Source organism: Elephas maximus, chromosome X, assembly GCF_024166365.1.
Source record: "Elephas maximus indicus isolate mEleMax1 chromosome X, mEleMax1 primary haplotype, whole genome shotgun sequence".
In the NCBI taxonomy this organism is placed as follows: domain Eukaryota; kingdom Metazoa; phylum Chordata; class Mammalia; order Proboscidea; family Elephantidae; genus Elephas; species Elephas maximus.
This window is the reverse complement of record NC_064846.1, coordinates 92,545,336-92,570,988: the sequence shown is the minus strand read 5'-3', so window position 1 is coordinate 92,570,988 and position 25,653 is coordinate 92,545,336. Positions and strand designations below refer to the sequence as shown.

Genomic DNA, 25,653 nt, shown 5'->3' with positions numbered 1-25,653 from the left:
CCTGCATAATAATGTGCTTAGCACTTTGAGATAAAAAAAGTTGACAGTAGTTGTCTCTTATACTTTCTGCCTTTGAAATCAATGAGTCATTCAAAGTGTTCCCATAGGTTTAAGGTCTGGGTTACCCCTGCCACAGCAGGCTGGCAGACTCCCATGCCAATGAGTCAACCAGGCAGATTTGCAGAGACAAGGCTGTGTTCTTCCAGGAAGAGGGGAAAAGTAAAAGTGGCTCTGAGAAAGCCTGTCTTTGGAACCATAGCCCCATGCCAGGCACAATATTCTGTCCTGTCTGGAATACCAACCTTTTGGCTATTCTTATCCCTAAGTCTGAACAGAAAGCAGCCGAATTGGCCCAACTGTTCAAATGAAGGGACTATAGAGAATAACTCACTTATATTTGTCAAAAACTCATGGAGAAAAAGAGGCAGCTAGTGCTTAAACATTCATCTTATCCCACTTATCCAACATTTCTACCAAGGAGACTGATAAAGAGTGAAAGGCAATTCTGGAAGTGCAGTGCACTATTTATTTGCTTTCCCACTCCAGGGAAGTGATTCTAATTCTTTCTATGTTCACTCCTGGCTAATGGTTGGCTGTCTCAGAATTTGTAGGTGTGGTCTGGCTATGTACCTTTCCAAAAGTTGGCTTTTAGCATTCTGCTAAGTGGGTTTGTTCTACTTTCTTCAACGGCAGCCCACAGTCTTATTTGGCACAGAACACTTCCTCCTGGCAATTATTTGAATTAAAACTAGGCCCTTGCAGACATTGAAGCCTGAGCTGAAAAACCCAATTATCAACTACCTTCATGGTTTCACTCCCAAGTGAGATTAAGCTGATACTTCAGGGGTAGGCTCATCACCTGTGAGGCCCAAATTGAAAAGTGCAGATAACCTCAAAGAATCAGGCTCTGCATAATAGAAGACAAATGCAGAATTTAAGAAGTCAATTAACCTTCTCCATCTACTGTCTGCACCTATACTGCTCCCTCCAACCCCTACCAGCTCTTGCTGTCCTATGCTGTAGTGATTTTACCATTGTTCAATAGAACTTGAACCAAGAATTATTAGTCTTCATGTAAGCTGCTTTGGTTCTCGTTCTCTTCCTGTCTTGTCCTGCATCTCCCTTCTTTTAAAATTCTAGGTTTCCACATAATCTTTTGATACCATGACAAGTGACAGTGACAGTATGTGTTTCCTTCTTTCTAGCCATTGGTTCTCAGAGACTGGGAGGAGTAAAAGACACAATGTGGAGTCTGGAAGAACCTAGGTTGAGTAGTGACTGCTTTATGACCTTACATAAGTCACTTTACCTCCCCAGCCTCAGCTTTTTAAATCTGTAAAATAGGGGGAGTACTTTCACATTCACTGTAAATTTGTGATATTCTCCCCCAAACTATGAGTGTCTTCTAAGTTTCTATCCTTGATCCTCTGACTTTATCTTACATCCTTCATTTCCTTGTCCACATGGATGCATATCAACACTGCTTAGGTGATTCCAAATTTTACATTTTATCTCCTTTCCCTAGTTTCATTATTTCCTTCCTCTTTCATGGGTTTAACTGCCATCTCTATACAAATGACTCCCAGATCTCCTTACTTACCAAGAGTATTTCTAGTTATTTAAAATGTCTCTTGGCTTTGATTCTTTCTATTTCTAGTGTTACCACCACTCATGAAGCTACTGTAACACAGGCCTGGCTTTCTGTTACTCTTTCTGGTTCCTGTCTCCCCAGATTCCAATCCATCCTGCATACCCATACCTAAGTAATATTTCTAAAATTTATCTTTCATTATATTAATAAATCACTTAAGACAAGAAAACTGATAGATATCTCCTACTGTACCAAGTCTACAAAGCCTTCTATCATCTGGCCATACCTTACCTCTCTAAGATTACTGCTGACGACACACAATGCTGTGCTTCAGAATGATGATCGATCGTTCAATGTTCTTACCGTATTCACGTTGTATCTCTTACCTGAAATGCTACTTCCTTCTTCCTAGCATCTATTCTGATGTTACCCATCCTAATAACACCTAGCTTAAGTCCTGCCTCTTCCTCGAAACCTCTTACCACTACAGCCCATACTCCCTTTCCTTATATAGATATACTCAGAGTTTAAGCATTTTTAATAAACACATACTTATTATACGTATCACACAGTACTTAGCACAGGGATAAGCCTACATTAGATATGTAATTATAAGCATCATTTTTATGGCAATGAGTACATCAAGTCTTGTGGTAGACTTACGAGTTTTTCTTATCCTTCCTTACGATTGAAAATTCTTTGATAGCAGAGGCCACCATTTATTTTTATTTATATCTCTCCAAAGTACCTAGTCTAAGGTATTCCCTGAGAAAATGCTTTTTAAACTGAATTGCTTGATTGAAGACCATTATTTAAGGGAAACATACCAATTCAGAGCCCAGGGTTGGACAACATAGGTAAAGCTGTAAAATAAATAACCATGATATTACTCCATGAGGTAAGGTTTCCAGGAGCTGAGGACATGCATACTCCCTTCTTTTCTAGAAACATGGGGAATAAGTCACTTAGAAGATACCTAGCTACCCAAAGGAGTACTTCTCTCTAACCCAGTGTATTATCTTTGATGCTTTCAATGATGAGACCTAGGATTCCTTCTCTTGGACAAAGGCAAATGACAAGTGTGAAAGTAGGTTGTTTATAGCCCGATAGGTGATAGGAGGGAGCAACTGGGTGTATATATAGAGGATACTTAAAGAAATAAATTTTCTTCCAGAATGTGGAAGGTGTATTAATAATATAAGTTTATAGTGGCCTCTAGTATTCCCTCTGAAAAAGGAAAGGAACCATCTGGTGAAAGATGTCAGGTTGTAGTTATTCGGCTTGACTTCTGACTCCTCAGTATCAAATGGGGGTCATAGAATATCACACTCTAGAGCTGAAGATTGCCTACCGATCATGAAGTTGAAACTGAGGTCCAGAGAGGAAAAGGGACTTTCCAAAAGCCACATCATGAACTTTGTCACAGAGCTGGGAAATGATTCTCATTCAAGTGCTCTATCCACATTTTTCCATCCTTCTGTTTCTGGTTAAAGAGGCACAGGAACTGAGATAATTTTTTTTTTGAAATGGACCTTAAAAAGTAAATAGGAGCAAAGGAGTGATACTGGTGATATAGCAGTTAAGGGTTTGAACTTTGGAGCCAGTTTCTGTCACTTATTAGCTGTGTGACTTTGGGCTTTTCTGAACTTGAGTTTCATCATCTATAAAATGGGGTTACTTAGTTGGAGCCCTGGTGGTGCAGTGGTTGAGCACTGGGCTGCTAACCAGATGGTCGGCAGTTCAAATCCATCAGCTGCTCCTTGGAAACCCTATGGGGCAGTTCAACTCTGTTGTATAGGTTCACTATGAGTCGGAATCGACTCGATGGCAATGGGTTTGGTTTTGGTTTTTAGTATTTATATTTCACAATGTGATTATCACTATTAAATGTGAAAATGCCTATAAATCACCTGGCATATAATAGGCATTCAGCAATGTTAGTTTGTCCCTCTTCCCTCCTCCTTTTCCTATTATATTCTTGGTCAACCACCCAGACTTTCTACCCCAGAACAGTACTGGGGTAGGAATATATGAAGGAACAGGAGAAGAGCCACTCACTTAATCATCCTAAATGTATAATCATAAGTATATGTCTCCTGGGAAGATCACGCTGGTAAAATGTTAGTATATGGCAGTGTGTCTAGAATTCCTATATAGAAAGCTGGAAAAGGATTGACTGAGCGCAAGTAATCCAAGAAGCTGGACTACATGAGGAAGAATAGGATTGGAGGAAGACTCATTAACAATCTGCGATATGTAGATGACACAACCTTGCTTGCTGAAAGTGAAGAGGACTTGAAGCACTTACTGATGAAGATCAAAGACCACAGCCTTCAGTATGGATTATACCTCAACATAAACAAAATCCTCACAACTGGACTTATAAACAACGTCATGATAAACGGAGAAAATATTGAAGTTGTTAAGAATTTCATTTTACTTGGATCCACAATCAATGCCCATGGAAGCAGCAGTCAGAAATCATAGTATTGCATTGGGCAAATCTGCTGCAAAAGGCCTCTTTAAAGCATTAAAAAGCAAAGATGTCACTTTGAGGACTAAAGTGCACCTGACCCAAAAAACCCACCAAGCCATGGTATTTTCAATCATCTTATATGTGTATGAAAGGTGCACAATGAATAAGGAAGACTGAAGAGGAATTGATGCCTTTGAATTATGGTATTGGAGTAGAACAAGTCTGTCTTGGAAGAAATACAGACAGAGTGTTCCTTAGAAGTAAGGATGGCAAGACATCGTCTCATGTACTTTGGACATGTTATCAGGAGGGACCGGTCCCTGGAGAAGTACATCATGTTTGGTAATGTAGAGGATCAGCAAAAAAGAGGAAAACCCTTGAAAAGATGGACTGACACAGTGGCTGCAATGATGGGCTTAAACAAAGCAATGATTGAGAGGATGGCACAGGACTGGGCAGTGTTTTGTTCTGTTGTGCATGGGGTCGCTATGAGTTGGAACCAACTTGACAGCACCTAACAACAACAACAACAAGGGCTCTTCTTTAGTTGGCCCTGCCTGTCTATGTATGGGAATAAAAAAGGGCAATTAGGTACTCCTGAAGGAGTAGATTCTTTGAGGTAGAAAGCATGGGTTTAACTCAGGACCCTATCTAAATCCTGTGGCAGTGTCTTAAAGTTCCACAGAAATAATCATACAAGTTTGGTTAGTCCTAAGGAACTAAGTAATAGAGAAAATAATTTACTCTTGAAGCAAGAATCAATGGTTTTCTCTCACTAGGAGTTGATTTCACAGAATATCACCCAGAGAAGCTTCTAAAGCACAAACTCCTGATGTGAAAAGCCTCTTATCTCTGGACCAGGGCACTCGTATACAGGATGTACTGGAAAAGTCTGAGTTCTGATGAGGAGACTGAGAGCTCTTACCAATCCTCTCAGAAGGCCCGGGGATTATAGCAATCTCTGGCACAGGATGGAAGTGTGCTTTGATAGGAGTATTACTTCATCATCTTTCTAAAACATGTTCCTCACATCATGCCCCTGCTCAAAAACCTTCAATTTTTTTCCCATCACCCATAGAATAAAGTTCTTAGTCTTGCATCTAATGTTTTATCCAATTTGATACCAATTTACCTTTCAAATCAATCTAACAATCTTTTTCTATATGCAACCTAATTTTGCTATGGTTGCAGAGGATACTGAAATGAACGTGACATGGTCTCTGACTTCAAGGAGTTCCCATCCAACCCCTTATTGCCCAAACATTTGCTGAACCAAGTTACTTTTTTTCATGTCCTCCTCACTTTTTTTTTTTCCCTCACTTAGCTTGGGGTCTTGTGCAATACAATCTGTGACTTTGCTTGTAACCTCTGCCTCTCCATTCCTTGCCACCGATCCAAATAGCTTTAAGGCTCAAAGTCTACCTCCTCTGTGAAGCCATTCTTGACCACATGAATCACTCTCTTCCTTGAATTTCTATCACACAAACTTTACGGTCCCACTCATTTTGTCAATAACATATCCTGTATTGTTTTTTTTGGCAACTTTTCATGTATCTATTTTATCTCTGCAAATAAATGCAGGACCCTTAAGTTCAGAGACCATACTGTATAACAACCCTTATGGGTTCAATGTCATATTCTTAATATACTCCCAATAAACGCTAACTTATTTCTTCTGTTAGTCTTTCTGACAGGCTATTTATTATGACCACAGAAACTACCCAATTAAAAATAAACCAGAAACTCCTTATACCTTGAGCAGTTACTAATAAGTATCATACAAAGAAAGCTTTACCTAAGTAAAAAGAAAAAAAAGTAAAGGAGTGAGAAATTAGGTTATATATAAAAACACTTAATACACTGGAAAGGAAGCCTGGAGGCATAACAGTTCAGTGTTTGACTGCTAACCAAAAGGTTGATGGTTTGAACTCACCCAGTGGCTCCGTGGGAGAAAGACCTGGTGATCTGCTTCTGTAAAGATTACAGCCAAGAAAATTTTATGGGGCAGTCCTACTCTGTCATATGGGGTTGCTATGAGTAGAAAATTGACTTGGTGACACCTAACAACAACAACAATACACTGAAGTCTGAAGTCAATATTTTTCTAGATAAGTATCCAGCAGCATTTGGCAAGAAGAAGCTTAATTCCTCCAAGCCTTGGTTATCATTAACATCGGAAAAGCTGCACTAGCAAATTCAAGCAGGTTTTTAAAATTTTTTTTTATTATTATAGAGATTTTTTTACTCGATAAAAATATCCCTCCTGGGATATATTCTTAAAAATTATCAAAATAAAGAGCCCATTTCTAGCTTCTTTAAAAGCAATTTTGGCTACTTAAGGAAAGCTTTTTTTTTTTTTTAAGGAAAGCTCAGTTCTTTTTCCACTTCATTCTTTCAAAAATGTTTTTCTTGTCATAGTTAATACACCAATATAGAGTAACTGGCACAGGCTGTGCATAACTATTGTGTTCTCCGGGGCTTGGTCCTGACCTGGAGCTCTCTATTAGGTTCTCAAACCAGGGTGATGAGGAGCTGAGTGAGAATAAGGAAAGGGACTCGCTCTATCTTCTTTATTAGGAAATAAGCCTAATGGACAGAGATCACATGGTTACAATTGACAGGTGCTAACTTTGGTACTTACATGAAAGCCAAAACTGAGTTCAGGTCCTGTCAAATAACCAAAATCTGGATGTTCTTGGCAATCATTTGTCAAGGCTCTAATTTGTGGATCAGGACAGGGGAATCATTGAAAGGCAGATTAGTATGAGCTTAGGTTTGTTCTAGATGATAGGGAGAACTGGGAAGTTCCCTGTAAACTCTGGGACAACTTTTCTCTGGAACTCTCTGACCCTCTCTATCAGAATTAAGCCTAGAATCTTAAGAAGTTTTAGGCTACTATCCTGAGCTCAGATGATTTGAATTCCTTATGTTGTTGTTGTTGTTGTTAGGTGCCATTGAGTTGGTTCTGACTCATAGCGACCCTGTGTACCACAGATGAAACACTGCCTGATCCTGCGCCATCCTCACAATCATTGTTATGCTTGAGCTCATTGTTGCAGCTACTGTGTCAATCCATCTTGTTGAGGGTCTTCCTCTTTTCCATGGACCCTGTACTCTGCCAAGCATGATGTCATTCTCCAGGGACTGATTCCTCCTGACAACATGTCCAAAGTATGTAAGATGCAGTCTCACCATCCTTGCGTCTAAGGAGCATTCTGGTTGTACTTCTTCTAAGACAGATTTGTTCGTTCTTTTGGCAGTCCATGGTATATTCAATATTCTTCGCCAACACCACAATTCAAAGGCATCAATTCTTCTTCAGTCTTCCTTGTTCATTGTCCAGCTTTCACATGCATATGATGTGATTGAAAATACCATGGCTTGGGTCAGGCGCACCTTAGTCTTCACAGTGACATCTTTGCTTTTCAACACTTTAAAGAGGTCGTTTGCAGCAGATTTACCCAATGCAATGTCTTTTGATTTCTGACTACTGCTTGCATGGCTGTTGATTGTGGATCCAAATAAAATGAAATCCTTGACAACTTCAATCTTTTCTCCGTTTATCACGATGTTGCTTGTTGGTACAGTTGTGAGGATTTTTGTTTTCTTTATGGTGAGGTGCAATCCGTACTGAAGGCTGTGGTCTCTGATCTTCATCAGTAAGTGCTTCGAGTCTTCTACGCTTTCAGAAGCAAGGCTGTGTCATCTGCATATTGCAGGTTGTTAATGAGTCTTCCTCCAATCCTGATGTCCCGTTCTTCATATAGTCCAGCTTCTTGGATTATTTGCTCAGCATACAGATTGAATAGGTATGATGAAAGAATACAACCCTGACGCACACTGTTTCTGACTTTAAACCAATCAGTATTCCCTTGTTCTATCCGAACAACTGTCTCTTGATCTATGTAAAGGTTCCTCTTGAGCACAATTAAGTGTTCTGGAATTCCCTTTCTCACAATGTTATCCATTACTTGTTATGATCCACACAGTCGAATGCCTTTGCATAGTCAATGAAACACAGGTAAACATTCTTCTGGTATTCTCTGCTGTCAGCCAGGATCCATCTAACATCAGCAATGATATCCCTGGTTTCATGGCCTCTTCTGAATCTGGCCTGAATTTCTGACAGTTCCCTGTTGATATACTGCTACAGCAGCTTTTGAACGATCTTCAGCAAAATTTTGCTTGCATGTGATATTAATGATATTGCTTGATAATTTCTGCATTTGGTTGGATCACCTTTCTTCAGAATAGGCATAAATATGGATCTCTTCCAGTCAGTTGTCCAGGTACCTGTCTTCCAAATTTCTTGGCATAGACACGTGTGCACTTCCAGCACTGCATCTGTTTATTGAAACATCTTAGTTGATATTCCTTCAATTTCTGGAGCCTTGTTTTTTGCCAATGCCCTCAGTGCAGCTTGGACTTCTTCCTTCAGTACCATCGGTTCCTGATCATATGCCACCTCTTGAAATGGTTGAACGTCGACCAATTCTTTTTGGTATAATGACTCTGTGTATTCCTGCCATCTTCTTTTGATGCTTCCTGTGTCGTTTAATATTTTCCCATAGAATCCTTCACTATTACAACTTGAGGCTTGAATTTTTTCTTCAGTTCTTTCAGCTTGAGAAATGTAGAGTGTGTTGTTCATTTTTGGTTTTCTATCTCCACCTCTTTGCATGTGTCATTATAATATTTTACTTTGTCTTCGCAAGCCACCCTTCAAAATCTTCTGTTCAGTTCTTTTACTTTATCATTTCTTCCTTTTGCTTTAGCTGCTCGATGTTCAAGAGCAAGATTCAGAGACTCTTCTGACATCCATTTTGGTCTTTTCATTCTTTCCTGTCTTTTTAATGACCTCTTGCTTTCTTCATGTATGATGCCCTCGATGTCACTCCACAACTTGTCTGGTCTTGGGTCATTAGTGTTCAATGCGTCAAATCTATTCTTGTGATGGTCTCTAAATTCAGGTGGAATATATTCAAGATCATACTTTGGCTCTCAAAAACTTGTTCTAATTTTCTTCAGTTTCAACTTGAACTTGCATACGAACAATTGATGGTCTGTTCTGCAGGCGGCCCCTGGCCTTTTTCTGACTGATGATATTGAGCTTTTCTATTGTCTCTTTTCACAGATGTAGTCAGTTTGATTCCTGTGTGTTCCATCTGATGAGGTCCATGTGTATAAAAAAAAATCACCATTTATGTTGGTGAAAGAAGGTATTTGCAATGAAGAAGCCGTTGATCTTGCAAAATTCTCTCATGTGACATCCAGCATCATTTCTATCACCAAGGCCATATTTTTCAACTACCAATCCTTCTTCTTCGTATCCAACTTTCACATTCCAATCAACAGTAAATATCAATGCATCTTGATTGCATGTTGGATCAATTTCAGACTACAGAAGCTGGTAAAAATCTCCAATTTCTTCATCTTTGGCTTTAATGGTTGGTGAGTAAATTTGAATAATAGTCGTATTAAGTGGTCTTCCTTGTAGGCATATGGATATTATCCTATCACTGACAGCGTTGTACTTTAGGATGGATCTTGAAATGTTCTTTTTGGCAATGAATGCAATGCCATTCTTCTTCAAGTTGTCATTCCCGGCATAGTAGACCATATGATTGTCCGATTCAAAATGGCCAATACCAGTCCATTTCAGCTCACTAATGCCTAGGATATTGATCTTTATGCATTCCATTTCATTGTTTACGGTTTCCAATTTTCCTAGATTCATACTTCGTGCATTCCACATTCAGATTATTAATGGATGTTTGCAGCTGTTTCTTCTCATTTTGAGACATGCCACATCAGAAAATGAAGGTCCCAAAAGTTTGACTCCATCCATGTCATTAAGGCTGACTCTACTTTGAGGAGGCAGCTCTTCTCCAGTCATCTTTTGAATGCCTTCCATCCCGGGGGGCTCATCTTCTGGCACTATATCAGACAGTGTTCCACTGCTATTCATAATGTTTTCACTGGCTAATTCTTTTCACAGGTAGACTGGGCCCTTCTTCCTAGTCTGTCTTAGTCTGGAAGCTCAGCTGAAACCTGTCCACCATGGGTGACCGTGCCAGTATCTGAATACTAGTGGCATATCTTCCAGCATCACAGCAACACGCAAGCCCTCACAGTATGACAAAATGACAGACACATGGGGGGGCTTTCCTTATTGCCAGACAAATCCACAGCTAAGAAAACAAACTCATGGGAGATTGTTGAGGAAGATGCTTTATGGCCAATCATATTACATTATTACATAGTTCAATTTGGATCCCTCTGTGGGAGAAGCAGCTGTTTCCCAGTGTGAGGACTGCAGGTTGCTTGAAGTTGCTTATTTAAGTCAATGTGAAAAGAAACCTCATAGCCTCCTTGGTAAGATCTTGCAGAGTAAATTTTCCTAGGAAGTGGACTGTATTCCTATTTATCCTACTTATGGATGCAAACCTCTCTGGAACAAGCTAATATCATAATTCAGTCAGTGGTGTTGATTAAAGAGTTATTCCCTTGTAAATAGAAAAAGCCATTGCTCTGCTGATGGTGTCTTTGCCAATGTCTCTGTTAGGGTCACTGCCTAGGGAATCTTGACTGTGGCTACATGCTCTGGATTTCCAGGGATGGTGCATCTTAAATCAATGTCGAAGGTCAAAGAGTATTACAACTAATTTGAAAGGGATGATGGTTGGAAAATAGCTTTGTTACTTGTGGAAACAATAATAAAAGGACATAGAACATTCAGAAAGATGTCAGAGCCATAAAGGTAAAAATAAGATTGTGAAATCAGTTCTATAAGGAAATATTAAGGAGCTAGGACTCCTCCCCTCTGGGAAAGCTAAGGGGGTTCTTTATGGGTCGCACATATAGGCAGGTTTTGACGTACAGCAGTTTGCATTTAAGAATCACCCTAACAGTCACACCCACCTTATTATTCATGACAGTTAATGGCAGGTAGGTCATAGATGTCACTCAACCATCTGGAGGAAATGGATTCCAATTTTGAATAGAGCAGAAAAAGTTATATTGTAATTGATAATATATTTTATTCAAGCTAAAGGAAAATTACGATGAACAAAAGATAGTAATAAAAAAAAACTTTTTTTTTTTTTTAATAGAACAGACATATTTGGGTCATTTCGTCAAAAAACTAAAATGCTAAAGCTAAGTCTCTCAAAAGTCTTTAAAAAGATGCCTGTTAAAATCTCCTCAGAATAATACACTGACCTGTACACTTTTGATTTGTGCATTTTTCAATGCATTTGTACATTAAACACTTTATTTTTTAAAATAATTTTTATTGTGCTTTAAGTGAAAGTTTACAAATCAAGTCAGTCTGTCACATATAAGCTTATATACACCTTACTACATACTCCCATTTACTCTCCCCCTAATGAGTCAGCCTACTCCCTCCTTCCAGTCTCTCCTTTCGTGACCATTTTGCCAGTTTCTAACCCTCTCTTCCCTCCCATCTCCCCTCCAGACAGGAGATGTCAACACAGTCTCAAGCGTCCACCTGATACAAGTAGCTCACTCTTCATCAGCATCTCTCTCCAACCCATTGTCCAGTCCCTTCCATGTCTGATGAGTAGTCTTCGGGAATAGATCCTGTCCTGGGCCAACAGAAGGTTTGGGGACCATGACTGCCAGGATTCTTCTAGTCTCAGTCAGACCATTAAGTCTGGTCTTTTTATGAGAATTTGGGGTCTGCATCCCACTGTAACACTTTATTTTTAAAATCTCATCGGGGAAGCCTATTTAAATACCTTGACTTCATAAAGGTGTTTCTTTCTTTTTTTTTGTTTTAATTTTTATTGTGCTTTAAGTGAAAGTTTACACATCAAGTCAGTCTCTCATACAAAACCTTATATACACCTTGCTGTATACTCCTAGTTGCTCTCCGCCTAATGAGACAGCACATTCCTTCTCTCCACCCTGTGTTTCCGTGTCCATCCAGCCAGCTTCTGTCCCCCTTGGCCTTCACATCTCCGCTCCAGATAGGAGCTGCCCAGATAGTCTCATGTCTATTTGATCCAAGAAGCCCACTCCTCACCAGTATCATTTTCTGTCTTGTAGTCCGGTCCAATCCCTGTCTGAAGAGTTGGCTTCAAGAATGGTTCCTGTATAAAGGTGTTTCTTTACCTTATGCTTTGTTGTATTAAAATAAGTCAGAAATTTCAAAGAAGATAAAGACCTTACGTAGTTCCTGTGATAATAAATTTTTACTTAATGAGTTACTGTTTTACCCTATTCATTAATTTATATACAATTTAGAATGCTTTACATTATGTAGTGTATAAGTACATCACTTATAAAAACCAAAAAACCAAACCCGTTGCTGTTGAGTCGATTTTGACTCATAGCAACCCTATAGAACAGAGTAGAACTGCCCCGTAGAGTTTCCAAGGAGTGCCTGGTGGATATGAACTGCTGAACTTTTGGTTAGCAGCTGTAGCACTTAACCACTACACCACCAGGGTTTCCGGTATATCACTTATTGTGAACTAAATATTATATTTTGGTCTAGGAACCAAACCCTGGTATTATTCTTACAAGAAATTACGTTCAACCCACACAATTTTAACTTATAGCACCCAGGAATTGAAGTTTTAGAAGTGCAAGGCCTGCCTATACATGTTAGGTTATGCACAGAAAATGGGGACAACTGAGGATAAAACAGAAGGTCCTGGACAAATAGTGCAGCATAACTTATGTTAGGGAAAAGTACAGTTTTCTAATAGTTAAAGTTGTTAGATACTAGAATTGGCGATAAAGGAGGGTTGTGGAATCTTCTTCAATGGACTTTAAAGAGAATAAACTCATCTAGAGGATGGCATCATGGTCTTGTTAAAGCTAAAGGTGGCTTATAGTCTATCATGATTTATGTAAGAAGTAGTTGAACGCTTCAGACAGCAACATGGCATCCAATCATTGCACTGTGTCTCACGTGTATTTGTCCAAAGGAGATATATAGCACTGTATTGGAAAGAACACAGGATTTGGAATCAGGATCTACCTGTTTCTTGCTATATGACCTTGGATAAGTCATTTAATACCTCTGAGTCTCAGCTTCTTCACTTATAAAATGGGGATGGTATTAATAATAATGCCTACCTAAAATGACAGTTGTAAGAGTAAAAGGAAATAAGGTGTATGAAAGTACTTTGTGAACTGTAAAATGATGTACACATTTGTTATGATTAAATACTTTTGAAGAAGTCTGGAATTATTATTAGCCTTGGTGGTGCAGTGGTTAAGAGCTCGGCTGCTAACCAAAAGGTCAGCAGTTTGAATCCACCAGGCGCTCCTTGGAAACCCTATGGGGCAGTCAGAATAGACTTGATGGCAATGGGTTTGGTTTTTTTTCTAAGAAAGTAACCTCTTTATGATGTAGTGCAACATCTACACTTTAAGTGTTCTTCCTCTTGCCAACACAAGGCTCAGATATGAATATTTTTTCCACAGTGGAGACATTTCAACCAGGTAAGACCCTATAAGTCTCTGATTTGTGTTAAAGTTTGGGGGTTTTAATATCAAAATAAGATTTATTATCACTTGTGACTGCTGTAAGTAAAAGTCTATTCAGAAAGGATGACGGCTGAAGGGAGACAGACCAAAATACAATCAATTTTCCAATAAAGACTCAGCAAGAGGAGGTAAGGGAGTTGTTTATGTTGTAAGTTCTTTGGGCTGGGCTAGAACTTTGAGAATGTAACGTGCTGGTGTAACTATGGATTTGGGACTGGTTTGCTTTGCTTAAACCTAGTTAAGTGCCTTACTCTAATTGTGGACTTCTAGGTAGAGAACCTGGGCCTGGATAATCTAACTGGGTGAAAATTTAGAAAGGTTTGTTTCCAACCTCTGCTCCCCACTTCAATGCTTTTCCTGTCCTAGCTGCATTCCACAGCCTCATTCACCCCAGGTACTGTTTGTGATAACTACTACAAGCTCCCACTCAAAATTGCAGCCAGTTACTGCATTATTAGGACCAGCAGCTAAAAACTACTATCTGATGACTAGTATTATCAACATAAGCAAATGTAGAGGCCACAGTAGTAGGCATAGCATCACATGGAGACAAAGAATAGGAATAGGGCTGGTAATGGAAATACAGGGCATAGGAACTTCCAGCTCCCCACAAAAAGTCTCAAGATAACCAAATGATATGGTAAAAAAACATTGGGAGGGTAAAGCTCTGCTTCCTTATTTTTTCTTTGCCCTTCTAGCTTTTAGAAAAGTAGTCTACATGCACATGTAGGCTTGCCCCCCATATACTATCTTTTATTCTTCAGTGTATATCTGTTGTGTTAAAATGAACTTTATTAGTACTTGGCCTGCTGGGTGGAGAAATGGATTCCTTCTTGGCCTACTTACCTCGGCTGTCATCCTCATCTTCCCAGGGCTCTTCATTTGCTAGCAATGGATTCTGTGACTCATTCATAGACCTCATAGGGAAGGAGTGTCCATCACCAGGGCTGGTGGGAAAAAAGAAGGCAGTAAGCTCTTTCAGCTGACATAGGCTTTTTGTGACGGTACTGTTCCTTTTAGAAATGGGGGGGTGGATAATTAGGAAAATTTAGGCTTATTGGCTAAAGTCATGGTGGAATAGGCTCTTAAATAGCATTATTTAGTTGCTGTATTGTTCTCTATTTTTTATTAACTTATTTCTAGTGACAGTACACACAACCAAGCATATATCCATTCACAATTTCTACATGTACAGTTCAGTGGCATTGGTTACATATTTCACATTGTGTTACCATTCTCAGTATATCTCTACCCATATTGTTTCATCATCATTAATTTAGACTCTCTGCCCCTTAAAGTTCTCATCTGTGCTTGAGATTAACTGCTGTTAGTTTGAACTGATATGGATACTTCTTTATAAGAGCGCAATGCTCAAGGCAAACATCCTTTGTTAATTGAGCTAAATAGTTGTTTAATTTAGCAATGGCTTCATGGGATAGTTTTGGTTCAAGGTTTAAAGATTATTTCTGGGCAATAGATTCAGGGGTTCCTCCAGTCTCAATGAATCCAGTAAATCTGGTTTCCATATGAATTTGAAGTTCTGTTCCACAGTTTTACCCCTTTTGGTCAGGATCCATCTATCAGTTCTATGATGGTTAATGGTATGTGTCAACTTGGCTAGGGTATGATTCTTAGTGATTTGGCAGACACTATGTAATCACTTCCCACTTTCTAATCTGATGTGAGCAGCCAATCAGTTGAAAGGGGAGTTTCTTTGGGGGTGTGGCCTGCCTCCAGTATATAAATGGATGTTCTAGCAAAGCTCTCTCTCTCTCTCCCCTGCACTCTTGTCATTGCCTGAACTCCAGTTCTTGGGATGTAAGCCTGAAGAAGTCTTCAACCTGCCACCTGACCTCCAGATTTTGGATTCGCCAGCCACCACAATCCTGTGAGCCAGCAGAGGCTTCCAGCCTGCCACCTGACCTGCAGATTTGGGGTTTGTCAGCCCCTGCAAACTTGTGAGGCAGCAGAAACCTTCAGCCTGCCACCTGACCCAGAGATTTGGGACTTGCCAGCCCCTACAACTGTGAGTCATTTCCTTGAAGTAAATCACTCTATGTTTATATATATGCTTCACTGGTTTTGCTCCTCTAGGAAACCCAGACTAAGACTTGGTCCTTGATCAAAACATTCAGTAATGGTAGCTGGACACCATCCATTTCTTCTGGTCTCATGGTAATGGAGGTAGTAGCTTATGACGGCAACTAAACATGCAGTTTATTTTCTTCTCTGATTCCTGGGTATTCTTCTTCCTCTGCTGTTCCAGGCAAATAGAGACCAATTGTTATATCTTGGGTGGCTTCTCACAAGCTTTTAAGACCTGAGGTGCTACTCACCAAACTGGGAGGTAGAACAGATACTCTAAAAACAATAGGCCAATTAACTGGACAGACCCACAAAACTATGGCCCTAAACCTTCAAACCAAGAAAACTAAACCCATGAGATCAACGAGAATCAATAAGTGCAGCCTTTTTTGGGGGAGGGAGGGGGGGAGGGGGTGGTGTTCTAGTTGTAAAATTATATAGAACACTTTAGTTGCCATTTTGCCCTTTTTTCTGGTGTACAGCTTAGTGATAACAGCTACATTTGTTAAGCTGTGTAACTATTACCCTCAGTTGATGCCTATTTTTCCATCACCATAAACGAAAATTCACTACTTCCCAGAGAGTTATCCCCCTCTTCCTCCCCCCTCCTACCCCTAGTAATAATTAGTAACCATTGATCTCTATAAAATTACCTATTCTTGTCATTTCATATGAGTTAGACGATACAATATTGAGGAACCCTGGTGGTGCAGTGGTTAAGCGCTTGGCTGCTAACGTAAAGGTTGGCAGATGGAACCCATCAGCCACTCCGTGGAAGAAAAACCTGGTGATCTGCTCTTGTAAAGATCACAGCCTAGACAACCCTATGGGACAATTCTACTCTGTCCTATAGGGTAACTATGAGTCGGAATCAACTCAATGGCACACAATGACAACAAAAATATACAATATTTGTCCTTTCGTGGTTGACTTATATCACGCAGCATAATGTCTTCGAAGTTCATCTATGTTGTAGTGCATATCAGGACTTCAATTTTATGTATGTATCACATTTTGTCTATCCATCCACCCATTGATGGGCACCTGGGTTGTTTCCACCTTTTTGCTATTGTGAACAACGCTGCAATGAACACCAGTGTACATATGTCTGTTTGTATTATTATTTTTAGGTCCCCTAGATGTGGAATTGGAAGATCTTATGGTAGTTCTATTTTATTTTAATTTTGGGAAGCCAGCTGACATTTAATTGTGACATTTTAAAACTGTACAATTGTTTTGACACCCCTTCCCCCCAAACTTAGTCTCTTAAAATGACAAGAAAAAAAAGCCAACCAATCATAGGTTCAATGCATTTAAAAAATTTACACCTTCAGTTCCTATTTGTAGCACCCAATATTCCTTGGAAATACCAGACGGATCCAGCAGTGACCAACAGTAAATTTCAATCTCCATGGTTTAAAATTTCAGGTTCTCTGAGCATTCTGTGTTGCAGTGGCACTTATCCAGAATTGATACCTCTCTATAGTTGGGGAACTTTATGTACTGGTAAAGGCCTTTTCCCTTCAAAGGGAAGAAAGAAAATCACTCCTCAAAACCCAACAGATCTGGTTGCGAGGTCTTTCTTCCTGTTGTATTTCTTTAGACTCATTTAAAAAAAAAAAACCTTTAAAATTTTTTTTTTATTGTGCTTTAGGTGAAAAGTTTACAGCTCAAGTTAGTTTCTCATATAAAAATTTATACACATATTGTTATGTGGCCCTAGTTGCAATCCCTATAATATGACAGCACGCTCCCCCTTTCCACCCTGGGTTTCCCCGTGTCCATTCAACCAGCTCCTATTGCTTTCTGCCTTCTTATCCTGCCTCTGGACAGGAGCTGTCCATTTAGTCTCATGTATCTCCTTGAACTAAGAAGCACACTCTTCACAAGTATTATTTTATTTTTATAGTCCAGTCTAATCTTTGAAGAGTTGGCTTCTGGAATGGTTTTAGTTCTGGGTTAACAGAGAGTCCAGGGTCATTTTTTGCAGTGGATCAAGAGAGACCAAAGCCTAACCTGAGTTACAATAAACAAGACAGTGATGGCTATAAAGGGAGTGACCAGGAGCAACTGAGATACTCCTTCTCCTACCACATCCAATGTATGTGTTCACAGAAAACAACAAAAATAACAAATCCACAAATTACAACAGTTACATTTACAAAATCCATTCATCCAAGTGTGTAAGGCAGGAAGGGGAGGTGGTGGTGGTGGGGTAAATGGCACAGGAAGAAAAACAAAGTATTCAATTAATCCAGGCACAGGGTCCAACAAATGCTATAAAATAGCTGCAGAAAAACCTGTGGTCCTTTCAGACTCACAGTGCTAAAAATCCATATACTGGTGTCAGGAAGATTCTATCTAAGTGCAACAGAGAAAAAACTCCAATTCCTCAGAGAAAAGGGAATATTCAAAGAGCCCTTTGCAGAGCGGATCCTGCCTTCCCTAGTGTCTTAGTTATCTAGTGCTGCTATAACAGAAATACCACAAGTGGATGGCTTCAACAAACAGAAGTTTATTCTCTGACAGTTTGGAGGCAAGAAGTCCAAATTCAGTGTGTCAGCTCCAGGGGAAGGCTTTCCCTCTCTGTCAACTCTGGAGGAAGGTTGTTGTCATCAATCTTCCCATGGTCTAGGAGCTTCTCTGCACAGGAATCTCTGGTCCAAAGGCATGCTCAGCTCCCAACACTGCTTTCTTGGTGGTGTGAATTCCCCAAGTCTCTGCTTGATTCCCTTTCCTTTTATCTCTTGTAAGATACAAGGTGATGCAGACCACACCCCAGGGAAACTCCCTTTATAGTGGATCAGGGATGTGATCTGAGTAAGGGTGTTATATCCCTCCCTAATCCTCTTTAACATCATCTAACTTTGCCTCATTAACCACAGGCAGAGATCAAGATTTACATTAATCACAAAATTGAGGACAACCACACAATACTGGGAATCACAGCCTAACCAAGTTGACACATATTTTTGGGGGACACAATTCAATCCATGACAGCTGAGTAGGGGGAAGTGAACAGGGAAAAGAGATGCTACACCCTCCTTCCAATCCCACCCATCCCCCGTGGGTGGCAGGTGAAGTCAGTGGCCTGCAGCAGCCTTCAGTTTGGCAGGAGGTAGATGTGATGAAGTGAACTTCTCTGCAGAAGTTGAGCTACTCAGAGCAGACTGCAGGTAGGCTGTCTTGTGGAAGATTTTGTTGCTTAAGAAGACCACCAAGGAGAAGAGGCTCAAATGAAAAAGGTATGCTTTGCCAGGGGTCTTTGCTACATTGGTGCTGATAATGAATAAAGGAAAGAGGATGGAAAAGAGGCAGCTAATAATGTATGAGGACTGCATTGCTGTGAGGAAAGCCAAGGGCAAACCAAAATCCAAAGTAGTAAGGCCAATTCCTTTCTATGTTTTACAACTGCTGGTGCGTTTCAATTTCTTTATTGAACCAGTGAAATTCAAAGCAGAATAGTGAATACAGAAAGATACATGCAGGAGACTAACCAGATGACAGAGCCCTGGTGGGACAGTAGTTAAGAACGTGGCTGCTAACCAAAAGGTTGGCAGTTTGAATCCACCAGCTGTTCCTTGGAAACTTTATGGGGCAGTTCTACTTTGTCCTATAACATTGCTATGAGTTGGAATCAACTTGACGGCAATGGGTTTGGTTTTTGTTTTTTTAACCAGATGACCAACAAGATGGATAGGGAAGAGACTCACAAACATCTCCTGGATAAGGAAAAGAGCCTGCAGCAAAAGCTTGAAGAGCATATTAACAGTTATTCTGCTGACACTAGGAAAGAGGTGAGGCTTCCTCCCTGATACCTCAAATGGTAGAGCAGCTACTTGGAATCAAATGACATTGACAGCTTTGCTAAACACAAACAGGGGGAGCACCCAAAGAGCACTGAAAATTGATGTGAGGAAGAATTCCAGCCATGACCAAATATTTCCACGTAGTGATGGATTACCAATAATTTGTGCTATTACTGACTGAAGCACAGGAGTAAATACTCAGTAAAACAAGAGGAGACTCAACCAGAATACTCCTCCATTCCAAGAACAGCACTGGAAAATTCTATTAACTATATATGGCTCACTCTCTTGCCTCCGCTCTATACTCTGGGTTCTCCTCTACGCCAGGACACTACTTGCCCTTCTTGACACTGTTCTTCCCTCTTTTCCTGTATTCGAGCATTCAGCTTTGAGACGGTACAGATACCTCAGATGGAGCCCTTAATTTCCCTGGCAAGGTCCTGGAGAAAGATTTTAAGACTGTCAACCATCTCTTCACCACCCAAACTATGAACTACACAGAGGAGAGATAAGTGCCTCAAACTATATTCATTAGGAAGGGCTCAGCAGCAGCAGCAGCCATGGGCACAGGCCGGCCCTCGCCTGCCACAGGCCACTTACTCCTCTGCCTCTTGCCATGGTTCTCGCCAGGTCACTTCCAGGCCTGGCTGCTGCACCTGCACTGGGCATGCCTGGCCACATGGAGCCTCTGGGAAGCTGGCTCTATTTCTAATTTTTCAAGGAAGTGCCATAACATTTTCCATAGTGGTTGTACCATTTTACATTCCCACCAGCAGTGCATAAGAGTTCCAATTTCCCTATAACCTCTCCAACATTTGTCATTTTCTATTTTTTTTGATCATTGCCATTTTAGCAGGGGTGATGTGGCATCTCATTGTAATTTTGATTTGCATCTCTTTTTTAATGTCTAATGAGGAGCACTGGTGGCATAGTGGTTAAGTACTCAGCTGCTAACCAAAATGTCAGTGGTTCAAACTCACCAGCTGTCTGGGGGGCAGTCTATTTCCATAAAGATTTACAGCCTTGGAAACCCTATGAGGGAGCTCTACTCTGTCCTATAGGGCCACTAATGAGTCGGAATTGACTTGCTGGCAGTGGGTAATGGCTAATGAGCTCGACCATCTTGTCATGTGTTTGTTGGCTGCTTGAATATCCTCTTTGGTGAAGTGTCTGTTCATGACCTTTGCCCATTTTATAAATGGGTTGTCTTTTTATTGTTAAGTTGTAGAAGTTTTATATATATTTTGGATATTAGACTGCATTGTTTTCTATATCTTATTTGTTGGTCTGTATCCATGCTGTTTTTGTTTGTAAGCAACTCTTTAGCTTGTTTTCCACAGTACCCCATATGGCAACATGTACACATAGCAAGCTTCATAAATATCGTTTGCTAATGATGATTCCAATTTATATTCCATTATTTTAGTGCTTCGATTCTGAATTTCCAAGAAAGATTAGCCAATTCAGAATCATTTACTATAGTAAAAATAAGCTCCTGTGAACTGGTGATAATAATGTCTGAGTGCTCTGCTATTTATTTGGCTTGTTCAAGGTTATTAGAAGCTGGGGAGAAGAGCCAGAGGAAATCTCCAGAGTGCCAATTCTAGGGAAAATTATCTGCATATAGGGTCTATTTTGTGGATATCTATGGTCACCTAGAGTCACTTTCCTGGTTAATCTCTGGCCATTAACAGATGGGATGCATTGGCTACAGTAGGTTACAGTTTGAACATTTGAGTCTATATATCTGAATGCATTCCCAATTTAAATCTAAGTGATTTATGGATTATTCATTTGATGTTATCAATGCCTTTTCTCCTGTCTGTGAATGTGGCTAATTGGATGTTGACAGATTATTGATGGCAATCTACAGAGAATGTAATTTAAGTGAGTGGACTTTGATTTCTATTCCAGAGAAGACCCATTTTAAACCCCCCTTTGACCTGGTGATGGTGTGTGTATATTTGTGTGTATGGGTGGAATAGGTTCAGATAATTGCTGGAAACTGTTATTAATTAACATTACCCACTGATACAATTTTGTCTTATGATTTATTGCCAGGATAGTGGGATATACCACGGCTGTTAAATAAATGAGAGAACCTGTAAGATACTAAGTGGTGCAGAGGAAGTATCAAGGCAATGAATGAAGGGGAGGAGAACATTTTCCTTAACTACCATCTTCCCAAAAAGTTTTCTCAAATAAATGAACAAATGAATGTATCCTTGTCTGAGAAGTTGATCTAAAGGGTGCTGCAAGAAGGCTGTAAACAAGCTCTGCTTCAGAGCTAGTTCAGTTGATGGTGGTTCAATCTGGTTCACAAAGTTACTCAGAGGATACAAACTTTGCTCTTCTCATCTCTCCTTTACAGCTTTCCCTGCATTCCTGATGCAGTCCCATTACCAGCAAACTCTAAATAAATCTTCGTTCCTGCTTTTTGTTTTAATCTTTTTCTTCATAAAAACAATATAAGCATTTCACCCCAAAATATGTAAAATAGAGGAAGGTAAATTAATTTCCAATACTATTGTCCTTACCACTTGTAGCATTTTTGGTATATTTCCTTTCTGTTGTTTTTTTCTATATGTATTTATACATATGTCTAATTATAATGAACATACCATTTGGGATTCTACATTTTTCACATAAAATATGGTAAGCATTTCCCCTTACTGTGATACAATCTTTATAACTATTACTTTTGCTTACATAATATTCCATCCAGTGGCTATATATCTTTATTTATCCATTCTCATATTGTTGTTTAGTTAGGTTGTTTCCTAATTATTGGCTGTAAATAGCACTTTGGGGAATATTTTTGTACATAAAGTTTGTTTCTGTCCTTAGAATATATTCCCACAAATGGAATTACTGGATCAATGGACACATACATTCTTAAGGTTTTTTGATACATATCACTGAATTCATTTCTAAAAGAGTGGTACCAGTTTATATTGCCACAAAGCATGAAAATGTCTGTTTTTACCAGACTCTTGCCTCCTGCTTTGTCTTTACTAACCTAGAAATGAAAAACCTGGGGAATAATGTAATTGGTATCACTAAGCTGTATACCCAAAAAATCCTGAATTGGAAATGTCATGTTATATATATTTTTACAAAAATAAAAGCAGGTGTTGAGACTGATTGTGCACAATCAAATACCTCACAAGATATGCTTCCTTCATGTGGAGGTTTAGAGTCATGGTTTTGAGGGGCATCTCTATTATTTTTTTTCTATCAATTGGCCTAAAATTGTTTCTCAGTACCTCTACTTCCTGGTTTGTTGTGGAGCAACTGGGGTCTTAAAGCTATCAAGCGGCCATCCAAGGTACAACATTTTGGTCCCTATTCACCTACAGCAATAGAGGAAGAAGGACAGTCAGGAATCAGAGGAGGAAATCAAATGCATGTCTGGTTGCCTCCACAAACAACCGCCTCTCTTTTTTTTTTTAATTGTACTTTAGGTGAAGGTTTACAGAGCAAATTAGTTTCTCATTAAACAATTAATACACATATTGTTTTGGGACATTGGTTGCTAACCCCATGACGTGTCAACACTTTCCCTTTCTTAGTTTTGGGTGTCCCATTTCCATTCATCCAGGTTTCCTGTCCCCTCCTGCCTTTTCCTCCTTGCTCCTGGGCTGGTGTGCCCATTTAGTCTCATATGTATGGTTGAGCTATGTGTATTACTGGGCCTGTCTAATCTTTGCCTGAAGAGTGAACCTCAGGAGTGATTTCAGTACTGAGTTAAAAGGTTGTTCCGGGGCCATACTCTTGGGATTGCCTCCAGTCTCCATCAGACCAGTAAGTCTGATCTTTTCTTGTGAGTTGAATTTTGTGCTATGTTTTTCTCCAGCTCCGTCCGGGATCCTCTATTGTGATCCTTGTCAGAGCAGTCAGTGGTGGTAGCAGGTAAACATCTAGTTGTGCTGGACTTAGTCTGATGGAGGCTGTGGTAGTTGTGGTCCATTAGTCCTTTGTACTAAACTTTCCCTTTTATCTTTGGTTTTCTTCATTTCCCCTTGCTCCAGATGGGATGGCACCAGTGTAGTATCTTAAATGGCTGATCACAACCTTTTAAGACCCAAGATGCTACTCACCAAAGTAGGATGTAGAACATTTTCCTTATAAATTATATGATGCCAATTGAGCTAGATGCCCCTGACATCATGGTCCCCAGCCCTCAAACCAGTAATTCACTCCCTATGGAAGTTTGGATGTGCCTATGAAGCTTCCATGACCTTGCCTTGGTCAAGTTGTGCTGACTTCCCCAGTATTGTGTACTATTTTACCCATAACCAAAGTTACCACTTATCTACTATCTAGTTAGTGTTTTTCCCCACCCACCACTTGCCTCCATCGTAACCATAAAAGATTGTTTCTTTCTGTGTGTAAACCTTTTCATGAGTTTTTATAATAGTGGTCTTATATAGTATTTGTCCTTTTGTGACTGACATATTTCACTCAGCATAACACCTTCCAGATTCATCCATGTGCTGAGATGTTTGGCAGATTCATCATTGTTCTTTATCCTTGCAATAGTATTCCATTGTGTGTATATACCACAGTTTGTTTATCCATTCATCTGTTGATAGGCACTTAGGTTGTTTCCATCTTTTGCTCTTGTGAATAATGCTGCAGTGAATATGGGTGTGTGTATGTCTATTCATTTGACGGCTCATATTTCTTTAGGATATAGTTCTAGGAGTGGGATTGCTAGATCATATGGTATTTCTATTTCTAGCTTTTTAAGGAAGTGCCATATTGTTTTCCAAAGTGATTGTACCATTCTACATTCCCACAAGCAGTGCATAAGACTTCCAATCTCCCCACATTCTCTCCAACATTTATTTTCTGTTTTTTGATTCATGCCAGTAATGTTGGGGTGAGATGGTATCTCACTGCAGTTTTGATTTGCATTTCTCTAATGGCTAGTGATCTCGAGCATTTCCTCATGCATCTGTTAGCTGCCTGAATGTCTTCTTTGGTGAAGTGTCTGTTCATATCCTTGGACCATTTTTTAATTGGATTGTCTTTTTGTTGTAGAGGGGTTAAATTTTCCTATAAATTTTAGAGATTAGACCTTTCTTGGATATATCACACCCAAAACTTTTTCCCAGTCTCTAGGTACTCTTTCTACCTTTTTGGTGAAGTCTTTTGATGAGCATAACTACTTAATTTTTAGAAGATCCAAGCTATTAGCTCATCTTCTGGTGTTTGTGTACTGTTAGTTATGGTATGTATCCTATTTATGCCACGTATGAGTTGGACTCCACTTGATGGCAGCGAGGGGGATTAGGACCCCTAGTGTTGACCCTATTTTTTCTTCCATGATCTTTATAGTTTTTGGTTTTATATTTAGGTCTTTGATCCATTTAGAATTAGTTTTTGTGTACGGTGTAAGGTATTGATCTTGTTTCATTTTTTTACAGATGGACATCCAGTTTTGCCAACATCAGTTGTTAAAAAGATGGTCTTTTCCCCATTTGATGGACTTTGGGCCTTTGTTGAGGATTGGGTGCCCATAAGTGGATGGACTTACCTCTGGGTTCTCGATTCTGTTCCATGGGTCAATGTGTCTGTACTAGTACCAGGCTGTTTGACTGCTGTAACTGGATAGTAGGTTCTGAGGTCAAGAAGTGCAAGTCCTTCTACTTTGTTCTTTTTCTTCAATAGTGCTTTACTTATCCAGGGCCTCTTTCCTTTCCATATAAAGTTAATGATTAGTTTTTCCACCTCATTAAAGAATGCTGTTGGTATTTGGATCAGGATTGCATTGTATTTGTAGACTGCCTTGGGTACAATTGACATTTTCACAATGCTGAGTCTACTTATCGATAAACATGGTACGTTTTTCCATTTATGTAAGTCTCTTTAGGTTTCTTGCAGTAGTGTTTTGTAGTTTTCTTTGTATAGGTCTTTTATGTCCCTGGTTAGATTTATTCCTAAGTATTATTTTTTTAGGAGCTATTTTTTTTTATAATAAATAGTATTACTTTCCTGATTTCTTTTTCTTAGTTCTCTTTATTGGTGTATAGGAATCTAACTTATTTTTGTATGTTTATCTTCTATCCTGCCATGCTGCTGAATCTTTCTATTAGTTCCAGTAGTTTTCTTGTGGAGTATTTTGGGTTGTCTATGTATAGCATCCTCACGAGTCTGTCAGTTTG

At 39.6% G+C, this 25,653-nt stretch overlaps 1 protein-coding gene and 1 pseudogene across 2 annotated transcripts in view; both read right to left on the bottom strand.

Moving 5' to 3' along the window:
- The window catches only part of ZDHHC15 (zinc finger DHHC-type palmitoyltransferase 15), a 227,303-nt gene that overhangs the window by 15,073 nt on the left and 186,577 nt on the right, over window positions 1-25,653 (bottom strand). For both annotated transcript variants that reach the window (XM_049873316.1, XM_049873317.1), the window contains exon 10: window positions 14,436-14,536. In XM_049873316.1, the coding sequence (XP_049729273.1) occupies window positions 14,436-14,536 (101 nt within the window). The remainder of the gene's footprint in view (window positions 1-14,435; window positions 14,537-25,653) is intronic.
- On the bottom strand, window positions 18,566-19,992 carry LOC126069692 (etoposide-induced protein 2.4 homolog; annotated as a pseudogene).